Source organism: Astatotilapia calliptera, chromosome 7 (assembly GCF_900246225.1).
Source record: "Astatotilapia calliptera chromosome 7, fAstCal1.2, whole genome shotgun sequence".
Classification (NCBI taxonomy): Eukaryota; Metazoa; Chordata; class Actinopteri; order Cichliformes; family Cichlidae; genus Astatotilapia; species Astatotilapia calliptera.
The window spans coordinates 19,471,848-19,493,265 of NC_039308.1; the positions used below are offsets into that span (position 1 = coordinate 19,471,848).

The 21,418-nt window shown below is 40.9% G+C and overlaps 1 protein-coding gene across 3 annotated transcripts in view; it reads right to left on the reverse strand.

The window, feature by feature from the left end:
• Positions 1-1,154: 1,154 nt before the first annotated feature.
• The window catches only part of znf462 (zinc finger protein 462), a 55,259-nt gene continuing 34,995 nt past the window's right edge, over positions 1,155-21,418 (reverse strand). For all 3 annotated transcript variants that reach the window (XM_026173641.1, XM_026173642.1, XM_026173643.1), the window contains exons 4-13: positions 20,802-20,936; positions 17,593-17,996; positions 15,525-15,643; positions 13,239-13,436; positions 9,820-10,075; positions 9,283-9,422; positions 7,859-8,082; positions 4,553-4,910; positions 3,875-4,016; positions 1,155-2,334 (exon numbers count right to left, since the gene is read on the reverse strand). In XM_026173641.1, coding sequence (XP_026029426.1) covers positions 2,115-2,334; positions 3,875-4,016; positions 4,553-4,910; positions 7,859-8,082; positions 9,283-9,422; positions 9,820-10,075; positions 13,239-13,436; positions 15,525-15,643; positions 17,593-17,996; positions 20,802-20,936 — 2,196 coding nt within the window. In that variant the 3' untranslated portion in view covers positions 1,155-2,114. The remainder of the gene's footprint in view (positions 2,335-3,874; positions 4,017-4,552; positions 4,911-7,858; positions 8,083-9,282; positions 9,423-9,819; positions 10,076-13,238; positions 13,437-15,524; positions 15,644-17,592; positions 17,997-20,801; positions 20,937-21,418) is intronic.

The window sequence follows — 21,418 nt, forward strand, 5'->3', positions numbered from 1 at the left end:
GAAAACATGAAACAAACACTCAAAAATAATCAAAAGCAGCTTTTCCTTCTATATACACACCATCCTCCTTATCGAACTCTCAATAATGTGAGCATAACTAATTAAATCCCATGTGCTTACAGTGGATCGGGGAGGTCAAAAGAAATAAAATGCACTATATAGTTGAGTGACTAAAACTATATCTGGCGGATTAGATTAGAATAGGTTTTTTTTGGTAATCTGGTTACGCTAAAAGTCTCAATATCTTTGCGCTACATGATAAATCACATTTTACTTTTCTGGTACTTGCTCTGTGCAATTACAATAAAGATAAATTTAACTCGATCTGATCTGATCTTAATTATTGCCAATAAGGCACACATTGGAATAGATTCATATAGAGCAAATTCTTGCGGAAAAACACACAACTTTAACTTGAAATTTTAGAGGGACGTTTGGTGTTTTCCTTATTACTGTTAAAGCAATCAAAAGCCATATAGCGGCCGTAAGGGGAGCTGCATTTTAAGGCACTTGTGCACTGGTTTTGAAACACAGCTGTGGTGGGTTGACACTTGGCGTGGTCCGATCCCCCGTGCACAGTGTAATCCAGTGAACCAGACCACTCCAATACGGTTAGAACCTCCTGATCTCGGCGGAGGCGTGGACTCTTACTCCTCCGCAGAGGACGAGGAGAGAGCGGGATTTCAGGCACACTTGATTACACATTTTGCATTGAAAAGACAAGTGTAATCTTTGTCTCTCAGAAAAGTTGCCATTGATCGTAAAACTGGTAGTTGCAATCCAGGCTAATCCTTAACGGACACAGGTAAGGTCATGACACATTAAACAAATCACTAGGTCAATCCATGTTAAAGTCACTTCCACCTCACAATCAGCCTTTTTTGGTATAATAACTTCAGTATATTCAATGAAGCAATGCAAAATCGTGGTGAATGACAAATGGAGTGGTACTTATACATTGCTTTTCTTTTTTACCTTCATGCTATGGAAATCAATTTAAGTAATAATGATAACTTTATTCTTCTGTAAAGATCCTTCTGTCCCTTACAGGTTATGGGGGTTCAAAAAGGCTAGAATATGAAATAGAAAGTGGCAATAGCAACCATCGTGTACTTGGGGAGGCTGTAACTCGGAAGAATTTCAAAGTATGAAGGTAAAATGTTCCACGGTTTCATTTAATATTCTAAAATTATTGGACCAAAAAAACAATAAATCAGCTGGCTGTGGAGAGGCGTTGTGGGATCTGCTGAGGGCAAAGGAAAACCCGGACTACACTCAACATAATATCTTACAGGAGATTAAAGCCGATCCCATTATTTCTATGATTTTCACAGTGAATTTCTGGACAATAAAAAAAAACCCCCAAAAAAACAAAAGGAGTAGAAGTAAAATGCAAAGGGTGCCACAGGCCAAAGATTTATACATAGTATAATACTAAAGGGACCAAAAATTATAGCAATTCCGATCAAACGTTGGGGCAATTTGCAGAGGGAGAGAACAAGATTTGTGATTTTACTCAAATACATAAGGTGCCACTATTTCTCCAAAAATACTTCCACACACTTCACTAAAAAAAAAAAAAAAAACAAACCTCTGAAATTTTGATAAAATATAAGAAAAGCTTGGTCTACAGTGGGTCACAGCTGTAAATGCTTTCACGCCTTTTTGTTTTAGGTAAAATTTCAGTACCACTGTGTTGAATCAGCAGGGGAGGAGTGTGAAAGGTGCTTCAAATAATAAAATGCTAAAATTTAGTTTCTCGTTTTGGACAACATTCTCTATAAATAGTGGAGTTTATCTAGGTGGGAACTTTTACTGTGGATTTGACCAGAATGTCAGCAATAAAGAGTTCTGTTCACTATTGGTTACCAATATATTAAAATCTGTCCTAGGGGACCGCCCATTTAAAGAGCTTAGCCGTTTTATGCAGCACAACCTAATACTTATATATGTAACATCTAAAATCTAATAATGCACCAACTCATAAAAACTCTTTTTTTTTGTTTCGACCTTTTGTTTCCTTTGACATCTTATTTACTGATCCCACTACTCGGCGCTGATCCTACCCAATCTTATCACTTCCTAGCACAGCATCTCAAGAGGCCACAATCGCTTCAGCTGAACTGTTGATCCTTTTTGGTGTCAAGCTTTTCTTTGTCTTCCACATACTGGCTTTGACTTGCCAAAGATAGATCAGTGGGGTTCCCGTCCTCTTTTCTGTTGCTGGACAGGTCCAGTCTTGTGTCTGCAAACACAGAGGAGCTGGTGGAAGATGAAGCTGAGGCCTCTATTGCTGAAGTGGTGCTGGTGTCCAGTCGACTGTTGTTAACCATCCTAAAGCCAGAGGAACAATGCACAGAAAAACATCAATGAGTGTGTGAGTTTGCAAAAAATACAGCAATTAAACAAAGTGGTGTGCACCGACAATGACACTAGCAGCAAAAGTGGTAACATATCTCAGTTACACTACAGTCATATTATGGAAAACAGTAGTTTGAGACTGTGGCACAACCAAAATTATTGCGACTGTTTGCAAGGAACTTTGAAATGACTCAAAAGACAAGGCCCCCGTTTGTGACCACTTGCAGTCAGTTGTTGTATTTATAACAATTTTAGTGCATCTAGGTGGTGGTAAACATTCAGACTCCAGCCAGAACACCATAGATTTGACAGATTTGATAATAGAAAATTCAGAGATTCCTCTGCAAATGAGTCTTGATTCCAGTAAGGAAATCCTAGGAAGTTGATTCTGTTCATCTGGAGCCAGAGATTGGTTTTTGATCAGTTATTATACAAATTGTCATGACCATTGAACAATGACCATGTGTCTGATTCACAGAGAGTTGGGGAACGGTCATGAAACTGATCTTGTGGCTCAGTGTTAAGCAGTGGTGCTGGTTTCAGTCGTTATGCAAAAGTACTGTTTGTAAGTTTGGAGAAACTTGCAGTCAACTGAGACTGAAGATGTCACTTGGATAAGTAATGAAAATTTTCTCCCACTGAAAACACTCTATATGAACAGAATTGGCTTCTTGCATTTAGTTACATTCAGACTTTAGCCAGATCCTCAGATTTAATTCAGATATAGCTTCACAAATAGTGACATAGTTGCTGCAAGAAAGCAATTTAACTGCAGACTGAAATAGGTACTAAGCAACGTTTGTCATACAGTATATGAATATTGGCAAACAGTTCATGAGTTGAATTCTGTGCAGATGAACTCAGATTGATTGCAATTTGTAGGCAATATTTCTGCATTCATAAGTTAGATGGCAATTATTTGCAAACAAGACAGGTTGCCTCCCATCCCATCGGTGCAACTGCCTTGAAATCGAAAGTCAGTCTCCACAAACGCATGCAACTGCTCTCCAAGAACAAAAACAATTCAAAGCAATTGCTGGGCAGCTACAGATGTAAGATGAAGAGCTCCAGCAGAACACAGGGAGAGGCAGCCATTTGCTGAGACAGGTTTGGGTTGACCTTAAGTAACATTAACGCTTGAATGCAAACATCTTTGAAAAGGATGCACCTGGTGCTTTACCAAAGTCACGTTTCTCCACAGCTGCACACCAAAGACAAAATATGGAAAAACCTCATTTTCATCAATTCATGTCAACCATGTCAACAAACATCTTAACTCTCGAATGATTTGTCAACTTTTTCCTTAGGTTTTGTATCAGCACAACCTTTCATCAGTTGAACTGAATGCAGATTTTTTTTGTACATAAATGACAGCAGAGAAATGGCTAAAAAGGGCCACAGAGGGCATTTAAAAGTAGGCTGGAAGAGCTGACTGGGTAGGGAAAGTATGCAGGCTCACACACAAAGAGACAGTTACGAAGAAGAGAGAGAGGAAAAAAAAAAATAGACTTACATGCCATGTCGAAGGACATGTCGTTCCCATTCGAGGCTGTTTGTGAAGCAGCGGCCGCAGAACTCGCATGGAATACGCTTCTCTGCACTGCTTGGCCCAGAGCTGTTGCTGCTGCTGTTGCTGATGGGAGATGCAAGGACTTCTGGGAAATAGAGTTTCAGAATACAGCAAATTCACACATGTTTAAAAACAAGCCTCCACATCCCCATACCTACAGATTGATCAGATTTTTTTCCATACTTAATGTACTTTTTGCAGACATACCAATATAGTTAAGTACAGCAAAATAGAAGCTAAAATGATAAAATAAGAAAATCAGCTCAGAATGACAATCTGGTTTCTGAAAGCTGGACTACAAATAAAGAACATAAACATGAATAATTGACAAAGAGATAAATGTTATGGAATTGAGATAAATCATACTTCCAGAATATTGTTGCATGTCCTACTTATGGGCATATTTACTGAGATCAAAGAGCGACACCGGAGATAATGTATAGCACAAACATAGGTCAGCTATACTTCACATAATCCCTTGCACTGTGGTCCCCAGTAATCTTCGTCAAAGAGTCTATTCCGCTTTTATAGTCTAGTTTGTTTGTTTTTTAAAGTCATAATATAGAGTTTTGGATTTGACAGGCCAGTCGTAAAATAACAGTTTTTTGGATATGACGTTACCTTGAGGGGCAGGCTTCCCTTCCCCCACTTCCTGGACTTCCTCTTCGTCCTCCTCATCCTCCACTTCTTCTACTTCTTCCACCTCATCGTCTTCGTCTTTGACGTTTTCCTCCATCTCTTCATCGTCCATCTCTGTCTGGCCCTCCACCATGTTCTCAATGATTTCCATTCCCACATCATTATCGTCATTCTCCTCCTCCGCTTCCTCCTCTTCCTCCTCCAGAGCCACTTTTCCATCTGACACCATCTCCATAGTTTCTCTCTCCTCCTCCTCCTCCTCAGCACTGCTGCCTTGATCCTTTATCATGTCCAGCTGGTCCAGGTTGACCCGGCCCATCAGTTCAAAGTTGCGGATTACCTAATCGGACACAGGAGATGTGTGTTTTTCAGGTTAGTGTGGTGTTCGTCAGCCAGGGTTTATTTCAAGGAGCTCCCCCTGCTTGCTCCCCAAAATCAGAGTTGAAACTTTCCAGGCTTTGACAACATCAGAATGTGCATGTTTGGCCTTCTTTGTTTGTTTGATTTTAAGCAGGAAAATGAAAACCTGTTAGAAATTCCAGATCTGGGTTGAGACCACAAAGCTAACTGTTTCTGCTTGGATTTGGTTTTTGATGCAATTTTTCCTCCAGCAGCTATGTTTCTCTGACCTATATTCATTCACTGTAACACAAGTCCACATCCTGCCTGTATGGGATACGACAGTCATGGTGAAAGCGGTATATTTTTAGCACAAGCACAGAAATTCCTGGTATCAGTCAAAGTGAGTTTTGGTGGTTATTTATAGACCAAAGTGCTCAAACAACTGAAATGTCTGGTTTTTGTAAGACCTTAGCAGGTGAACGCCTGTCTTTTTTTAAACAGTCGTAGCTTTTGCTGAACGCTCTACTTCTCAGTCAAAGTCCCGTCTGATTCGCAAGAATTATGCAAGGAGATTTTTGTATCTCTAGTTGACAAACTCAGATAATCTAAAATAGAACATTTAACAAAGGAAGGAAACTTGTTCCAATATCTCATTCATCTTGTCATCTATTATCTCACACTTTCTGAGTAATTTCCTCCTCCCATACTCCCTGAAGACACGGAACAGCAACCCTCCAAACCTCAACTCACATCATCCTTTAGCATGAATAAGCTTTAGCCTGCTGCCTCACCCAGGAAGAAACCTGATCTGTCATGCTTCCTTCTAACAGTCTGAAAGTTTTTCAGAACAACCATTAATCTGAAACAGGAAAAAACAAAACAAAGATGATCTGAAATAGCTCTGAATTCATATAAATTCATAGAAAAACTCAAAACTGACTTTTTATATATAGGTTAAACACACAACAACCAGTGAAGAGGCAGGGGAAAAAAGGTCGTACTGACCTCTTCCATTGTAAATAAAACTATCGCAAACGTCAACCCCAAAAAAGTATTTATAGGCGTCTGATAAAAAGAGCATCGCACGGTTTAATCAAAGAGATATGATTATAAATTATATGTGAAAATCATGGCTCTGAAGCAAGCAAATTGTTTTTCAACTAAAAGCTGGGTTTGACTTTATCCCAACAAGCACTGGGTGAAATCTCAGGTAAAGGTTGAAAAAGAACTTAAGAGGGTGCCCTTTAAAGCTCTTTCCACCTACCATCGCACATCATCTCATCATCTTATCCCTATTAAGAGAGAGTAACAGATGAACTCTTTTTCCTCTCCTGGGCTGATTTGTAAGAATATATTGAAACTGTAGCAATATGACACCTACACAATGTATCAATGCACTGCCCTTCTTTAGTTTTGTTACACCTTGATAGATAAAGGGAGACTTTGAAATGGAGCCTATTGATAATATGAGAGCATCTACATATTTTTATTCGAATTGCAGACACTCCAATCCTCTAGTTTATGACCAACTAAGGTTTCATGTAAAAATAAATGAATAAAATCGCAGGCGTAACAAATGTCAGCAGAATCACTGAGGCAGTTTTTTTCTACCTTAAAATGAGCAGATTTTAATGTCAAACCCAGAGCAGCCTCTTTACAAATTTTACCCCATGCTGAGCTACTATTTGGAAAAATGTGGCTCTTTTGATCTGAAGGTCAACTTGCTAACAACGTGTCAACAATGCTATATAGAGCTATTTAAACCTGTGTGCAAATATAGGCATAAAGGTAAAGATCTATGGGGATTCTAAATATGACGTAACCTTGACCTCTGACCTCTTCTCGAGGTCAAACTTTCATAAAATGCATTTTTTATTTTTAAAATTGTGCTTATTGCCTTTACTTGTATTGGCAACATTACAAACAAAGGCAATGTATTGGCAATGACACTGGCATTTCATTTTACATTTCCGCCTTTCTTTCAATATGACCCTAAAATACGGTACATATATAGATACCATTTTTAGAAAGAGAAGGAGCTGCCTAGTTGGTTAGAAATATATACTGTAGCATAATATTATGTAATAAGCTCAATTTATTCATGCCCAGTTATTTACAAATCAATACTTATTACCATTACCTACTCCTACACGTGTTTGTGTAATCAAAGTAAACGTCTGTCAAGTTGCCCTTTTCTGATTTTTACTGCACTACAAACGTCTTAACGTACATTTAAAAAGAACAAAGAAAACAGAATGAGTATATAAAAAATACAACAGTACTCCCTTAAAAGTAAATACTGCCTTGAGCGAGCTGCCTTGGTGGTAGTTTGTGCTCTCGAGAGTGCTTCTTGTTACTTAAAAGTACGTTTGTAAATGTTTTACAAATTACTCGTGCTTTGAAAAAAGAAAAAGACAAAGCAATGCAGTATTTTGCTCATTTCCTCCCTTTAGGAGGTACAGTACTTTTATGCAACACTGCCTGGGGTCCAGAAAACTGCCAACTGTACAGTGTTCCCCTGATCTGTTGCTTTATTGTACTGTAAGTACCATTTCCACTGGATTTTGGTGCGTTAACGTGAAACTCCTTTTCTTGCCAAATAACAATCTGTATTTTAAATGCTTAATGTGTTTTTTAAATGCTTAATTTCTTTAAATGTAATGCTAATATTTAAAAAAATGAATGTGTGTTTGTGTGTAATGTTTTTATAATACTAGATTTTCCGTCTTTACACATTGAGAGCGAGTAAGACTATTCAGTGTTTCAGTGATGAACATCTCACGTTACACCAAGTGAGAAGAGCAATAATTAAATACAAACATGTTTATTAAGACACTCTTACAGTGAAAAGCAAGACTCTCTCGTCTGCCAAACGACACCACGATTCAGAACTACTAGTTTGAATTTACTTGAACACCACACCATTATACGTGAACTCCAACCGACCTTGTGCTCAAGGCGTAGATGGTCCTCTAGCTGGATCCGTCTATTGGTGTCATAATAGCAGAGCTGGCACTGGTAGGGCTTGATCTCAGCGTGCTTTTGCAGGTGCAGCTGCAGGGCCTGGTCACTGGAGCATGTGAAGGTGCATTTGTGACAACGGAAAACCAGGCCCTGAAGGTGACGCGACAGCTTGGAGCGGCTGACCTCCAATGGAGCCACGCGCTCCTCTGGTGGAGTGAGAGGAGAGAGTGACGGGGAGAAAGTAAGGAGGAAATACAGGTAGTGGATGGTAAAAGCTTTCTATCATAAAAAGTACCCGAACACTATAAATGCAGTCGCACTTTCTTTGCTTGCTTTTGTTATCTGTCACTTTAAACGCTTTCATTTACAGAAAGTGATGCTTTAACTATTGAAAAACAAGAAAAACGCTCCACATAACATGTAAAGACCGTTGGTATCGCTTGTGTTACCGTTACTTTTACTGGTGTGTCTTTATTCCTCGTGATAAAAATACATGAAAAACATTCTTGTCAGGAGAAATTTAAATGTTTGCCTTGTCCATCAAGCCGAGCTCAGCTGCAGTTCCGGCAGATCAGCTGACCACAGTGCTAGCCCACATCAGCTGACGGCTCAGATGAGAAACCTCTATGTATCAGATTGGCAAATCTGACATGGGGCGTGTTTATTTAAGCCGCTTTAGCCTGCCTACAATTCGCTGTGGCTGCAACCCACCTCCACACCAGCTCCTTTCATGTTGGGTCTCTCATCAGTGTCATATCTACAGACGCTAACGCCTGCTCTCCCCTGCACGGGGGATCTGTGCTGTCCTACTCCACAGCCGAGGCATACCGCCAAGTATAAATTACAGCAGATGGAAATAACAATCTTCCTTTGACTGTAGTAGTCCTGACTCAAATATCATTTAACCGTCTCCCTCATGTTGAACACTGCAAATGCCAGCACAGGCAGTATGACGCCGACTTTGAATCTAATGGCGTTTGCTGTAAAAGGAATGTTTTGACATTTTAGAAAATGCACTGTTTTTCGGTCTTGCCGGCAGTTATATAAGATGATTGATATCTCTGATGGCTCATGTCTGTTTACTGCACAGAAAGAACAAGAGCTAAAGAACAACTCAAGAGCTAGCAAACATTCGCCAAACTGGCCGCAGCGCCGACACCAAAGGTCTTCAGATCTCACCACAACACACGCCTTTCCTTTTGTAGCTGGTTTCACTCCTAAATGGTAAGTGCTAGAAAAAAAACCAATATTCACGCGGACTGACCCTTTGACCCTGAGGTTAATTCTACCACCTGAGCCACAGCATTGAAAACCAGTCTCCCACAGCATGACCCACCAATAAAGTTGACTTGTAAAAAAACAGAAAAACATGCTATGTGGCCGGTTCCATTTTGAAGGCAGCGTACCTCTGTGCAGAACAATGTGGTCGATCATGTTGCTCTTGCGTTTGGTGTGGTAGAGGCAGAGAGGGCAGCGCAGGTCTTTAGCGAGGTCCTCTGGCATGTTGTTGTAGTGACCCGCCTCTACGTGCATGGTGAAGGTATTCCTGAGGCAGATTAAAAGACAGACAGACCCTGTAAGGTTTTCATATTTGATCCGAGAGTTTTTGTGAATTAAGACGAAAGTGAGATTTTTGTTTTCCTGAAAAAGCTGAATACATTGTAGAATATGTTTTTAAGCAGTAAACTGCACAAAAGCACCAACTGTGGCAAAAAATGATGGAAATTAAAACTCATATATGCAAATATTTAATTTCTTTAAAAAAAAAAATAGTCAGAAACTTCAGTAAACACTCCAGTTTCCAAAAAAAAGTGAATTTTCAGGCAATTATTTGACGGTTCAGACTTCATGAAGTTAAATGAGCACCTGCAAATGTGCCAATACTAAGTGCAATGTGTGCACATCTTTCTACGTTTCTCTGTTAAATTTTGTTTTTCACTTACTTGTAGCAGGTGAAAAAGGAACAGTCTTTGCACTTGAAGAGCTTCTTGCCACCGTGACGGTCCCTGTAGTGACGCCGTAGACTCTGCATGTATCCGGAGCTGAACTCACAGAACTCGCACGTGAGGATATTCTCAGGACGATTGTCGGCCACCGTTGAGCCACCAGGTGTCGAGCTGGAAGACATTTGACTGCGGGAGGCCAGCTGGTAATGACTGAGCTGCTGACGAACATCCACTGGCTCCAGGTATGACGGATCTGAGGGAGAGGCGGAGGCGTTTAGACAACCTCAGGGTTTAATAAAAGGTGATGCAGTGTATGCGGACATGGGGAAAATGTAACGTCTGGCAAGTAAGATCGCTTTTTACACTGACGTTTTATCTTTAGATGTTCTATGTTTTACCATAGGACAGGATTTGTATACAAGGTGGCAGGACTTGATTATTTTCTTCCCTCACCAAGTAACCCCTCCAACCACAACTCATCATCATCATCATCATCATCATCAGTCACCGACTGACTCCAGCGCACGGTGAAGTTGTCGAGCTGATGAATTTTTTTGCACAGCAGGGTGGAGTTTAACCTACTTTATCTACTTGGATCAATTGATCTCCCAGTTTTGTTCAGTTTATGTAAGAAGTCTGATTACATTTCATTAACATTTAATTTTTTTTAGAGTAAACATTACACCAGGGAATTTATTATGAGCGCCATAACTAACACTGGGAAAAGCTTCGATTTGCTCTCGACAGACCCTCAGTTATTTGCAGCACAGATTCCACAAATGCTGGAAACTTTCCTTTGAGATTCTCCTCCACGCCGACATGATTGCTTCGCATAATTTCCGCAGATTTGTCAGCTGCATGCTATGAACCACACTTTATGCCACATCCCAAAGGTGTTAGACTCGGATCTGGTGACTGGGGGGGTGTCACCGAGGAGCACGGTTGTGTCATTTTAATGAAACCAGTGTGCAATCTTTTACTTACTTACTTACTTACTATGCTTAAATGTCGCTATTAGAGGGTTAACTGTATCATAAAGGGATGTGTGAGGTCAGCGACGGTCCTCCGATAGGCTGTAGCATTCAAACAATATCCGACTGCCATCGAGGTGCTCAGTAGTGAACTCTAAGAGACTGTGTAAAAATCTCATGAGATCAGCAGCTTCGAAAACACAGCCCGTCTGGAACTGACAATTATGCCACTAACACAAGCTTCTAACGTGTATCAGCAAGATTGTGCTACTACACTGCTGGAAAATAAGTGTCTGTTTAGATACACATACGAAAAGGTACGTGGTCCTAATAAAGTCTTCAGTAAGTGGATAGAAAGAATACATAACGTTGAATAAAAGGGCCATATATGATTCATGCCTCTGTAAAGAAGAGGTGTTCAGATGTGCTTACACCAAATGTCCCTCACACCCCCACCGAAGTGTAAATGTGACTGTTGTCATTTTGTACCCTGCCTCTTTCCCTCCTCTATAATATCATCGAGCCGGCTCATATTCTCGTCCTAGTTTGAGCCTCCAACACATCAATAAATAAACTACAGTGACACTAACAGAGTATCTCTCCGTGCGAAAAATACCTCATTCAGCACTAAGAGTAGGCGAAAGCAAGCAGGGAATGGGGAAAAAAAAAAAAAACTCAACAACTTTTCTTTGAAACTTTGCTGTTACAAAATTCTTGAGATCCATTTTTTGACTTAGGCAGAGGAGACGGAAGAGCTCTATTAAATTAAACAGCGCCACGCTTGATTAATTCCTGTAATATCTTCTCCGCGATGTGGAGGAGGTATGGAGATGAGACGGAAGATGAAGAGCAGATTCTGTAGTTAGGTGGGGACGTCGCTTCTTAAATTGTTCATTAAGGGCTAAAACTATTTATTGTACTGCATTAGAGATGGAATACCTGTGTGGGAAAGTTAAGGGAAAGGAGGAGAAAACTTTACGATAGCGGCTGTCTACACTAACTGCCAAGCTGTCGGCCTCAAATTGGAAAAACTAACACGGAAGTCATAAAGGAGTTACCTGCAAGCTAACACACATTGTAAGTACAGCTGAAACCTTTAGAAACTCACTCACTTTGCAGGTATTTGGTCATAAACTAAAGCACAGGAAAAATTTAACCTAATCCTTTGCTTTATAGAGTTCCTAAAGCTATTAATTATACATCCTGCGGGGATGATGAGCGTGTATAGCAGTTTAGTAGTCACCGAGATATGGTGTGGATCAAACTAATACGCCTGCTCTGCCATTTTGCTAAAAGCGATGATGAGGCTGGATTTCAAAGACCTTTTGGTTTTATTTTCATAATTCTGCCAGGTACAACTGTTAAGAGGAATTTTCCAAGAAATTCAAGTAAACATTGCCGCTAATAACGGGCGATCAAATGGAAATCTTTTTCAAGACACCCTGCCAACAAGACAAACTCCCTCTGTTTGAATTTCAGACATTCAGCTGAAGGTAGCTAGTTTGGCTCAGTAAAGAGACATTCAATATGTCAGCCCTGCTCTCTCAATGCTTCATTTGTCTTGGTGGGGCACAGCTGACAGTGGTGGATGGTGCATTGAGGAATGCTGCCCCGCTTCAGCTCCAGGGAAGATTCCACAGCTCCAGCAGCAAGGTGACAGCTGCTGCCAAGAACAGTCTGCAAGCTAAAGCAGCCGCTGCAAAGCCACTATAACACCTCAAACATGGGATTACATCAAGGGGTTTACTTCTACACCAGCCTAGAGTCACGGCGCGTCCCCGTCTGAACATATTCTGTGGAAAAACAGTGTCTTACGTAGTCAAATCTAAACAGCCACAGTACTACATTAAAGCATTTCTCCAACATGAATGCATGACTCACGAATACCAGACTCACTTCTACAGATGGCTATGCTTGTTAGGCATCCCCGCTTAATTTTATTAACACTATTCCCCCTCAATGTGACGGCACTTTCCTGCCTGCATATCCAAGCATACATTGAGAATGTCTGATACTTCGGGGATGGGAGGATCGTGACATTCAAGTGACTGAAATGTGTGTTTCGACAGACGTGATTGGGTGTGAGAGGTTGTTTCCCAATGATACCCCATATAGACACCTGAGATTACCCTGGCAACCAGTTATACAGTTAAATGCATACACCCTCAGTGACAGCTACTTCATGCTGACTCCTATTTGACTATAAAAAAAAAAAAAACATTACACATGAGCTCCTGCAGTTTTCTATATAACTTCTTTGCAGTGAATTTCATTAAATGTAAGATTCAAAGCTGGAAAATGCTGTAGTCGACTGTGGTGAGCCAGGAGCATGCTGCTTACCAGCACCTATAAATCTCACTAGATAAAATATTATAATTTGTTCCTTTTACCCAGAGACAAACCGAAGAAAACAATGCTTAATGAAGATTACGCATGATCTCATACCATCAGGTGCTATGGGAGTCTGTTCTGGATTACTGGCCGGTCGGGGGGGCCTGAGGGTGGCATGCGCAGCCTGGTTGGCTGCTCGGAGTTTGGGAAGGGTCAAGACTTCACCGTGGTCTCTCAGAGAGTGCTCCTTCAGCTGGCTGATGGTCATAGAAGTGAAGGGGCAGGACAAGCACTTGTATGTGTGCTGCTCACCTGGAAGAATATTGAGGATCATGAGGCGTTGGACTTGATTTTTACATCAACACAGAAGTATTATACATACCAGGCTTGCAAAGACCTGCACATGGTTCTAGATAGCTAATTAGGGAGCATTTGTTAATGAAAGCGGTGATGATAAACACATCCCCGACCACAAACAAAGCCCTTTGAGGAAATCTGGAGCAAATGTAATAACCTATTGGCAACAGGGCTCCTCCTGCGTTACAGCGTTTATTAAAGCTTCTTAAACTTCAAGCAAAAATGCTGAAGCTGGTCCCATATTTTAGACTTAGAAGAAATTTGATTTGATTGCTATTTGAAAGTTTGAATTTGCACCTGAACGAAGAGCTCATAAAAACTGTAATCCTTGGTTCATTAAAAAGCGTTCAGCGCAGGTTAGTGAGCCAACAAAAAGAGTACTTCATAAAATACAAAAGGTTACAATGAGGTTATCACAGCTTATCTCTCATTTACAAATTGAAGCCCAATACAGTGACCCATTTTATTATTTTATGCTCTATTATAGCATCTAACTGCACACTGGTGCACGCTTTACTTTATAATTTTTGGTTTTGATGTTCTGAATGTTCCCATGGGGATTTCCAGCCTTGTATTTCCTGCTTCTGTTAAATGTATTTGCTTAACATCTTAAAAGGAAGCAGCATCCTGATCCAAATCTAACTCTAACACTGGCTTGCCACACAGCACTGAACTATTTCTAGTAAGAATATCTTCAATATAAATTCCTGGTAGCTTCAATACAAAAGCAGTGTGAATGGAAACATTCAATGCTGATTGTTTTCACAATTCCACTTATTGAATGTAACTAAACATTGGTTTGCCTCAAAGATCTAGAGCGGGGAAGTCAGACTTTGATCTTAACCAGTGAACCTGCTCTTTCTGTCAGTGTAAAGAGGTTTAACTACACTTGCAGCCATAACAAATTAAAGGAATCTTTGGGCTTAAACTGTAAGAAATAAATTGTAAACTATGGACCCACTGTAAAATTTCTGACCTTTACAGATCAGATTGACTTATTACAAACTGAAAAAAAGTTAAATCAGTATACATCCATCCATTCGCGTCCGCTGGAGCCTATCCCAGCTGTCATAGGGCGAGAGGCGGTGTACACCCTGGACAGGTCGCCAGTCTGTCGCAGGGCTAACACACAGAGACAGACAACCATTCGCACTCACATTCACACCTATGGGCAATTTGGATTAACCAATTAACCTATCCCCACTAAGTGCATGTCTTTGGACTGTGGGAGGAAGCCGGAGTACCCGGAGAGAACCCACGCAAACACGGGGAGAACATGCAAACTCCACACAGAAAGACCCCGGCCTGATGGTGGAATCGGTATACATTTTTTGATTATTTTGGTGTAGTGTGAATGCATGTGGTGGAGGTCTTTATCATTAGGAAAACCTATAAAAGATATGAAAATACATTTCACATTTTCCAGAGCCTCACAGGATTGGAGTCTTTGCTGGACAGATTCTGGCCCCCGAGCCTTATATTTGACATCCCGGATATAGCACATCTTAGCGATTTTTCTTCAAAGTATTATTCAAATCCTCCGTAGGACTAGCTTATCTGCCTCACCAGTTTCAAGGTTGCTTCATTTTGCTTGTGTTTTGATAGCTCAGGTGGAGATTTTCCACATTTGCATTAACATGAATTCAAATTGCTGTCTGCTGTCTGGCTCCTTCGACAACAAAAATAATCTCATTATGCCACAACGGCCAGTAAACCTTCACTTTTGTAGCATGCTAGGTTCCCCAATGAAGAAAATGTTAATAATAGAATTAAATTAATACATAATATTAAAAATACAAATGCTCACTTGGCCTTTAAGTGTTAAAATAGGAATTCAAACTAAATCCCTGGATTTAGTGAATGGTTAAAATGCTGCTAAGGCTAACCCACTAGTTGAGTTGTGCTCGATAATCACACAGAACATCTTTTTGGAGAAGATAAACAGGAAGTTGGTAGGTATATGGGTCTAGGAATAGCTTGTTAGTCAGAGATACAGCTGTATGTGACAATGTTCTGTGTCTGCTTGTGTTATTTTTTATTTACCTGTGTGTGCCTTATGCAGGTGGCTCTTCAAGCGGCTCACGTAGGCAGATTTAAAGGGGCAGAGCTTACACCTGAAGGGCTTGTGGTGCCCGTGGTGAGACTGCACATGTCGGTCCAGACTGGCAATGAAACAAAATTTTAAAAAAGAAGTTAAAAACAACAACAACAGCAAAACACAGAAGGGAGGATATGAGATAAGAGGATAAAATGAGAAAAATGGATGAAATGAGGACAAGAGAGAGAGACGGTGACAAGACGGGAGTACGAGAAAGAAAGAGAAAGCAGCTCTACAGCATCCACTTTGATGATTTCAACAGCGGGGTTTTTTCCCTTCTTCTTTTCAGCGGCGTCTAAAGCGCTCGATTCTGTTTACCTCGCAAACAACAGCCACACATTTCCAATGACTACAGAACAAGGAGCCGTGGGGTGAACTCATCTACCCACAATCCCCTGGTGGGAATGAGTGTGTGAGTGCCTGTGGGGACGGTAGCTGTGTTTTTAATGCCAGCCTCCTAGGTGGCATGGGAATGCGGCTTCTTTCTGGGTCAGGGCACATACAGTACAGAGGGATTACACCTGGGAGCTCAGAGGAGATGAGGACTCTCTCTTTCCCCTCTCGCTCTGTGTCTCTGTGATGGATAAAACAAATCACGCTACCAAAAAAAATAAAAAAAAATGTCTGCCTCGCTTGTAATGCTTGTCTTTCTCTCCTAGGAGGCAGGAAATCTTGGAGAAGATTGAAGATTCAAAGGGATTGTGATAGGGTAAACAGAATAAGGTGTAAAACTGTGCTCTGTACAAAATGACTTTAACATCTAGTTGATCTAAAGAGCAGCTGGTGTGAAGGCTGGTGAGGCGTTTAGCTTAAATATACACCGCTTACTGGGGCTGCAAAGGGTTCAAACCACTCATCCGTTTTTAACTGTAATTTTTAATAGATTAATGTCTGACTCACTGCCTCCTGCCAAGTGACTGCTAACGCAAACTAAACATTTCCAAGTAATGCTGCTTCACAGTCAGAGCATTCAAATACCACAGGGTGCACAATGTGTATCGCTGAGGTTAACACTGATCGCACTTCCTCAAGGCTGCATCTGCTAATCCAGCCACTTAGCCAAACAGCACTAGCAATAGCCAAATAACAGGAAGAAGCTTCTCAGCAAGAAGTAGCTGCATGTAAGAGCTCCCCATAAAGCTGGACTGACATCTTAAAGAAAATGGTCTTTGCATTCATCCTGCATGCATGGCGATCGTTATGAAACTTCCCCTGCTTAAGGGCTAACATTAAGGCAATTTTTCTAACGACAAGTGGCCATTATCTGTCTAAATACGTGACAATTTGCTTTTCCAGAACCTAATTCTGAACATCGGACACAGGCTTCGTTTTGGTGGCATGCAAGAGACCGTATTTCTTCTTTTACAGAGGGATTGTGGCATGTTTTTAAAATCGATTCACAGATGTGAAAAACTGATCAAAAGCCAGAAAATTCTAATTTTACACATATTTTGAGATTGTAAATGTTTGATAGTCACATACTCCTCTACAAAAAAAGAAAAGAAAAAGAAAACACTAAAATTGGAAAGTTTGGTGTATCCAAGTCACACTAAAGCACTGATTCCTGGATATAATTTTAATTAATTTTATTTATCTAATATCACTCTAATTCATTTTTTCTTCCTGTCCCTTGTGTTGCAGTAACAAGTAAATTCCCCCACTTAAATAAAGTCTCTGTCTTAAAAAATCTGCACCTATGTGTATATAAATGCGCATTTGGATTTTCTTTGCACTATTCTAAAAGGAGACAGAAGCAAAACAGCCACTAAATCTTAAAACTTCATCTTAATGAAAAGCAAAAAATCTAAAGAACTGGAAAGTGAGGAAAGATAAAATGTTCAAAGGAGGGTCAACAGATAACACAGCAATATGGTGACTATGTGCTTGCCTCAGCCAAAGTGTCAATTTACTGCGCCCTACTCTTTAAAAACAGTACCACAGTACACACAAGGGACAGCACTGTGGAAGCAGTGTTAAAGGTGTCAGTCACAAACCCCGATCCTCCCCACTTACTTGTGTCTGAAGGGCGAGACAAACTGGCAGTACTGGCAGCTGTATTTGTCTTCTTTGCTGAACAGTGCCATGGCTGAGTGGCTCCTCTCATGGGACCTCAGGCCCTGCATGGACATGAAGACTCGATCGCACTGGGCGCACGGGTGACCCCCTGCTGCCAGCCGCTGCTTCAGCTGGCCCTCTGACACTACGGCCCTGGCTGCGGCCACCAAGGCCGCTGCCCTTCCTTCACCAGCGTCTGTCTCAGGATCCAGGTTCTCCACGGTAACAGCGGCATCATCAGAATCTTTGGGCGTGGCTCCGGGTCTCTCCAGGCCGTCGACTTCGGCAGCTTCATCCCCCTCCATGTTGCCATTAGTTAGGCTCTCGGAAGGTAGGATCAGGGGGACCTCGCTGACTTCCTGCTGCAATGCAAAAAGAGGAAAGGTCTCAGATGTTCAGCAACCTCTCAGTTCATGCTGATTTTTATCTGCCAACACCTTTTTTCATGTGGTTGCTGAATGCTGAAATGAAGAGATCGCTTTAATATAAATATCGCTTCAAGTCTAGCACCTACAGTTATTTTTTACTACATTATCTGCATACAGGCGACAGTTAAGCAGCTGCCTAACACTTCTGCTTCCATCCATGCAGTCACTGTCAGTTAGGCCTCAGTTACAGTTTCTCACACTCTGCCTTTGACCCCCCCTGTTTTTCTTTCCATCTCTCTGTGTTATCTGAAGATCAGCACTTTGGTTAACTTTAACTCAGACATAAAACTCTTCAGTGTGTTGGTTGAGAGAAACCGCACTTGGCTTATATTTAGCAGAATATGACAGAAAAATTCCAGCCCATCCCCTCGCCTCATGCATCAAGTGTGATAACTGTAACCAACCATAAGCATTTATTCGGGGTGACTAATCGAGACAAATTTTTCTAAAAACAAAGATCTTGCAACCGTGCAGTTCTACCAACAATTACTGAAAGGAACTGGAAAAACATTTCTTTCCCCCCCTCCCTTCATCTGCCAGAGTGCAGGCTGCTTGCAGCAGTCATCGTGAGCAGGCAGACGATCGCCATGACTTTTTTATTGCCTCAAGGAAACTCATTCTTTCTGTGGAAGGACCTGACCCTGCACTTTGTGAATCCATAAATAAGATGTGGCATCCACAGCCCCAGCCTTACCATCCAGTCCCTGAATGCACCGTCAGTCTGCTCTTCACGCTCCCCTCTGAGAAACCAGCGCTGTTCTCGAATTTAACTCCCATCTTTGAACACTATGACCTCGTTACCAAAACGAATACAGTGCTTTTTCACTGGATCACTCTCGTTGGTGGAAAACATGGCGTCTTAGACACATAAAGAGAGACCGAGTGTCTGATGGAAGATCCAGGCCTCCATTTGGGTGAGGCATTGGGTCCTTAGGCCTGTTCCCCTCACTGGCAGCCTCACTGGAATACTAATGTTCGAATGGTTACCCGCCACTGCCCTAAAAGTTATGGCTCACCACTCCAACCCCCCTGCTTCTCTACAGCAATGGGACAGCACTGCTTGTTTTCTCTCGGGGTAGCTGACAGACTGTCTACCCAGAAGCCTCTGTCAGTAATAAACAAAATGGGAAACAGAACCCCAGTCCAGTAAAACAGATCACTGCAGTGCTAGGAGGATGAGAGATGGAAAATAATACAGAAGCACAGGGGACCGGAAAAAAAATGTGCCTTTGAAATATAGTTAGGAGGATATTACACTGATATCACATTAGCACAGTGGAATAAATTACATGTACTGTATATGTGGTCACGATTTATAAAAGGAAAGGTTTAAAAGAGTCATAACATCACAATAAATATGATGCTGCAGATATTTGATGTTTGGCTCATCATCTCTAACCCCTAAAGCACACTAATGCCCTGCTGCCCAATATGAGAACAATAAGAAGAAGGCAAGATATTCTTATAAGAATATATTCTATATTCTTAATAGTAAAATAACTTGTTTAATATATTTGACAAACGACTTACTTCTACTGTTGCCACACATTTTAAATAACGACTTATTTTATATAGGATATGGATAGTGAATATACACTATAGTATTTATTTGACGCAAGAAATATAACTATATATTATAAGCACACAAACCACCTGCAACTCAACACCTCAAAGACTAAGGAACTGGTTGTGGACTTCGGGAGGTCTAGAGCAGGTCCACTGCCGGTTCAGATAGAGGGGGAGGAGGTGGAGGTGGTCAACAAGTACAAGTACCTCGGGCTGTGGGTGGACAATAAACTGGACTGGTCATGCAACACAGAGCACCTGTATAAAAAAGCCCAAAGCCGACTGTACTTCCTCAGGAGGCTGAGGTCTTTTAACATCTGCAGGAAGCTCCTGAGGATGTTTTACCAGTCGGTGGTTGCTGGAGTACTTTTCTATGCTGTGGTGTGCTGGGGGAGCAGCACAGCAAAGAAGGACTCATCCAGGCTGGAGAAACTGATCAGGAGGGCTAGCTCTGTGGTCGGCATGAAGCTGGACACTCTGGTGACAGTGGCAGAGAAAAGGACATTAAAGAAACTGATGGACATTATGGACAATGCCAGGCATCCTCTGCACACGGCCATTAACAACCAGAAGAGTCTGTTCAGTGACAGGTTGCTTCTCCCAAAGACAAGAACTAACAGACTTAAAAACTCCTTTGTCCCACACGCCATCAGACTGTTTAACTCCTCTCTGGAGGGGAGAGGGAGGGGAAACAGGAGGACAAAGGAGGGGGGAACAACTAAGCTGTAGTGCCTCTTCACCTCACTGTGCAATACCTTTTGTGCAATACCTTTTGTAAATAGTCAACGGTGCAATAGACTCAATACTTGAAATGTGCAATTCACTTGTATTTTTATTTTTATTCCTATTTATTCTATTTATCCCCTTCGTATATTTTATTTATATTGTCTCTGTATATATATATATATATATATATATATATATATATATATATATATATATATATATATATATGTGTGTGTGTGTGTGTGTGTGTGTGTGTATTATATATATATATATATATATATATATATATATATATATATATATATAATATTCTGTAACTCTGTAACTTCTGTCGGTGCTGTGCTTTTTTGGAAATCGAATTTCCCAGAGGAACCCACCCGAGGGATTAATAAAGTTCTATCTAATCTAATCTAATCTTTAAGAAGCTTTAAAAGCAGCTTCTCTTACCTTGACATGCCCCTCTTTGACCTCACCATACTGGACATGCTTCCTAAGGTGGTTGCAGATGGCTCGGAGGGTTGGGTGTATCTCTACACAGAAGTTACACCTGAATCCGATGGGAGTTTTATTTACAGGACTCTCCTGTGCACAGAAAAGGAAAGATTTTCTTTTTTAAATGTCCTATTTAATAATATATAACAAAAATACACGCCATTAAAGCACCATAACTACCTAATTTAACATGAGTTGTGTGAATGGTTTCCACAAGCCAACATATCTGCCACAGTCAGACGACGGCATTATTTTAGTCTTGGTTTACAATTTTCACAAGAAAAACTACAGAATATTACCGTTCTATAATTTAACATGAAGTTAATATGAAACTAATTGGCAGATCATCAAATCACCCCATCATGCACAGTTAGCAGCTTGCAAATTGGCTCAATGAGCGAAAGATCTCTGGTTCAATCCTGGAAGGAGACACAAAATAGCATCTTCTAAAGGTAGCTTCTTCTACCATTACTTTTACCGTTTACTGCCAAAGTGCAGGGGCAAAGCCACCCATTAGCTTTAGCACAATGCCACAAATGGTTGTTTAAAAAAAAAAAAAAAAAAAAAAACAG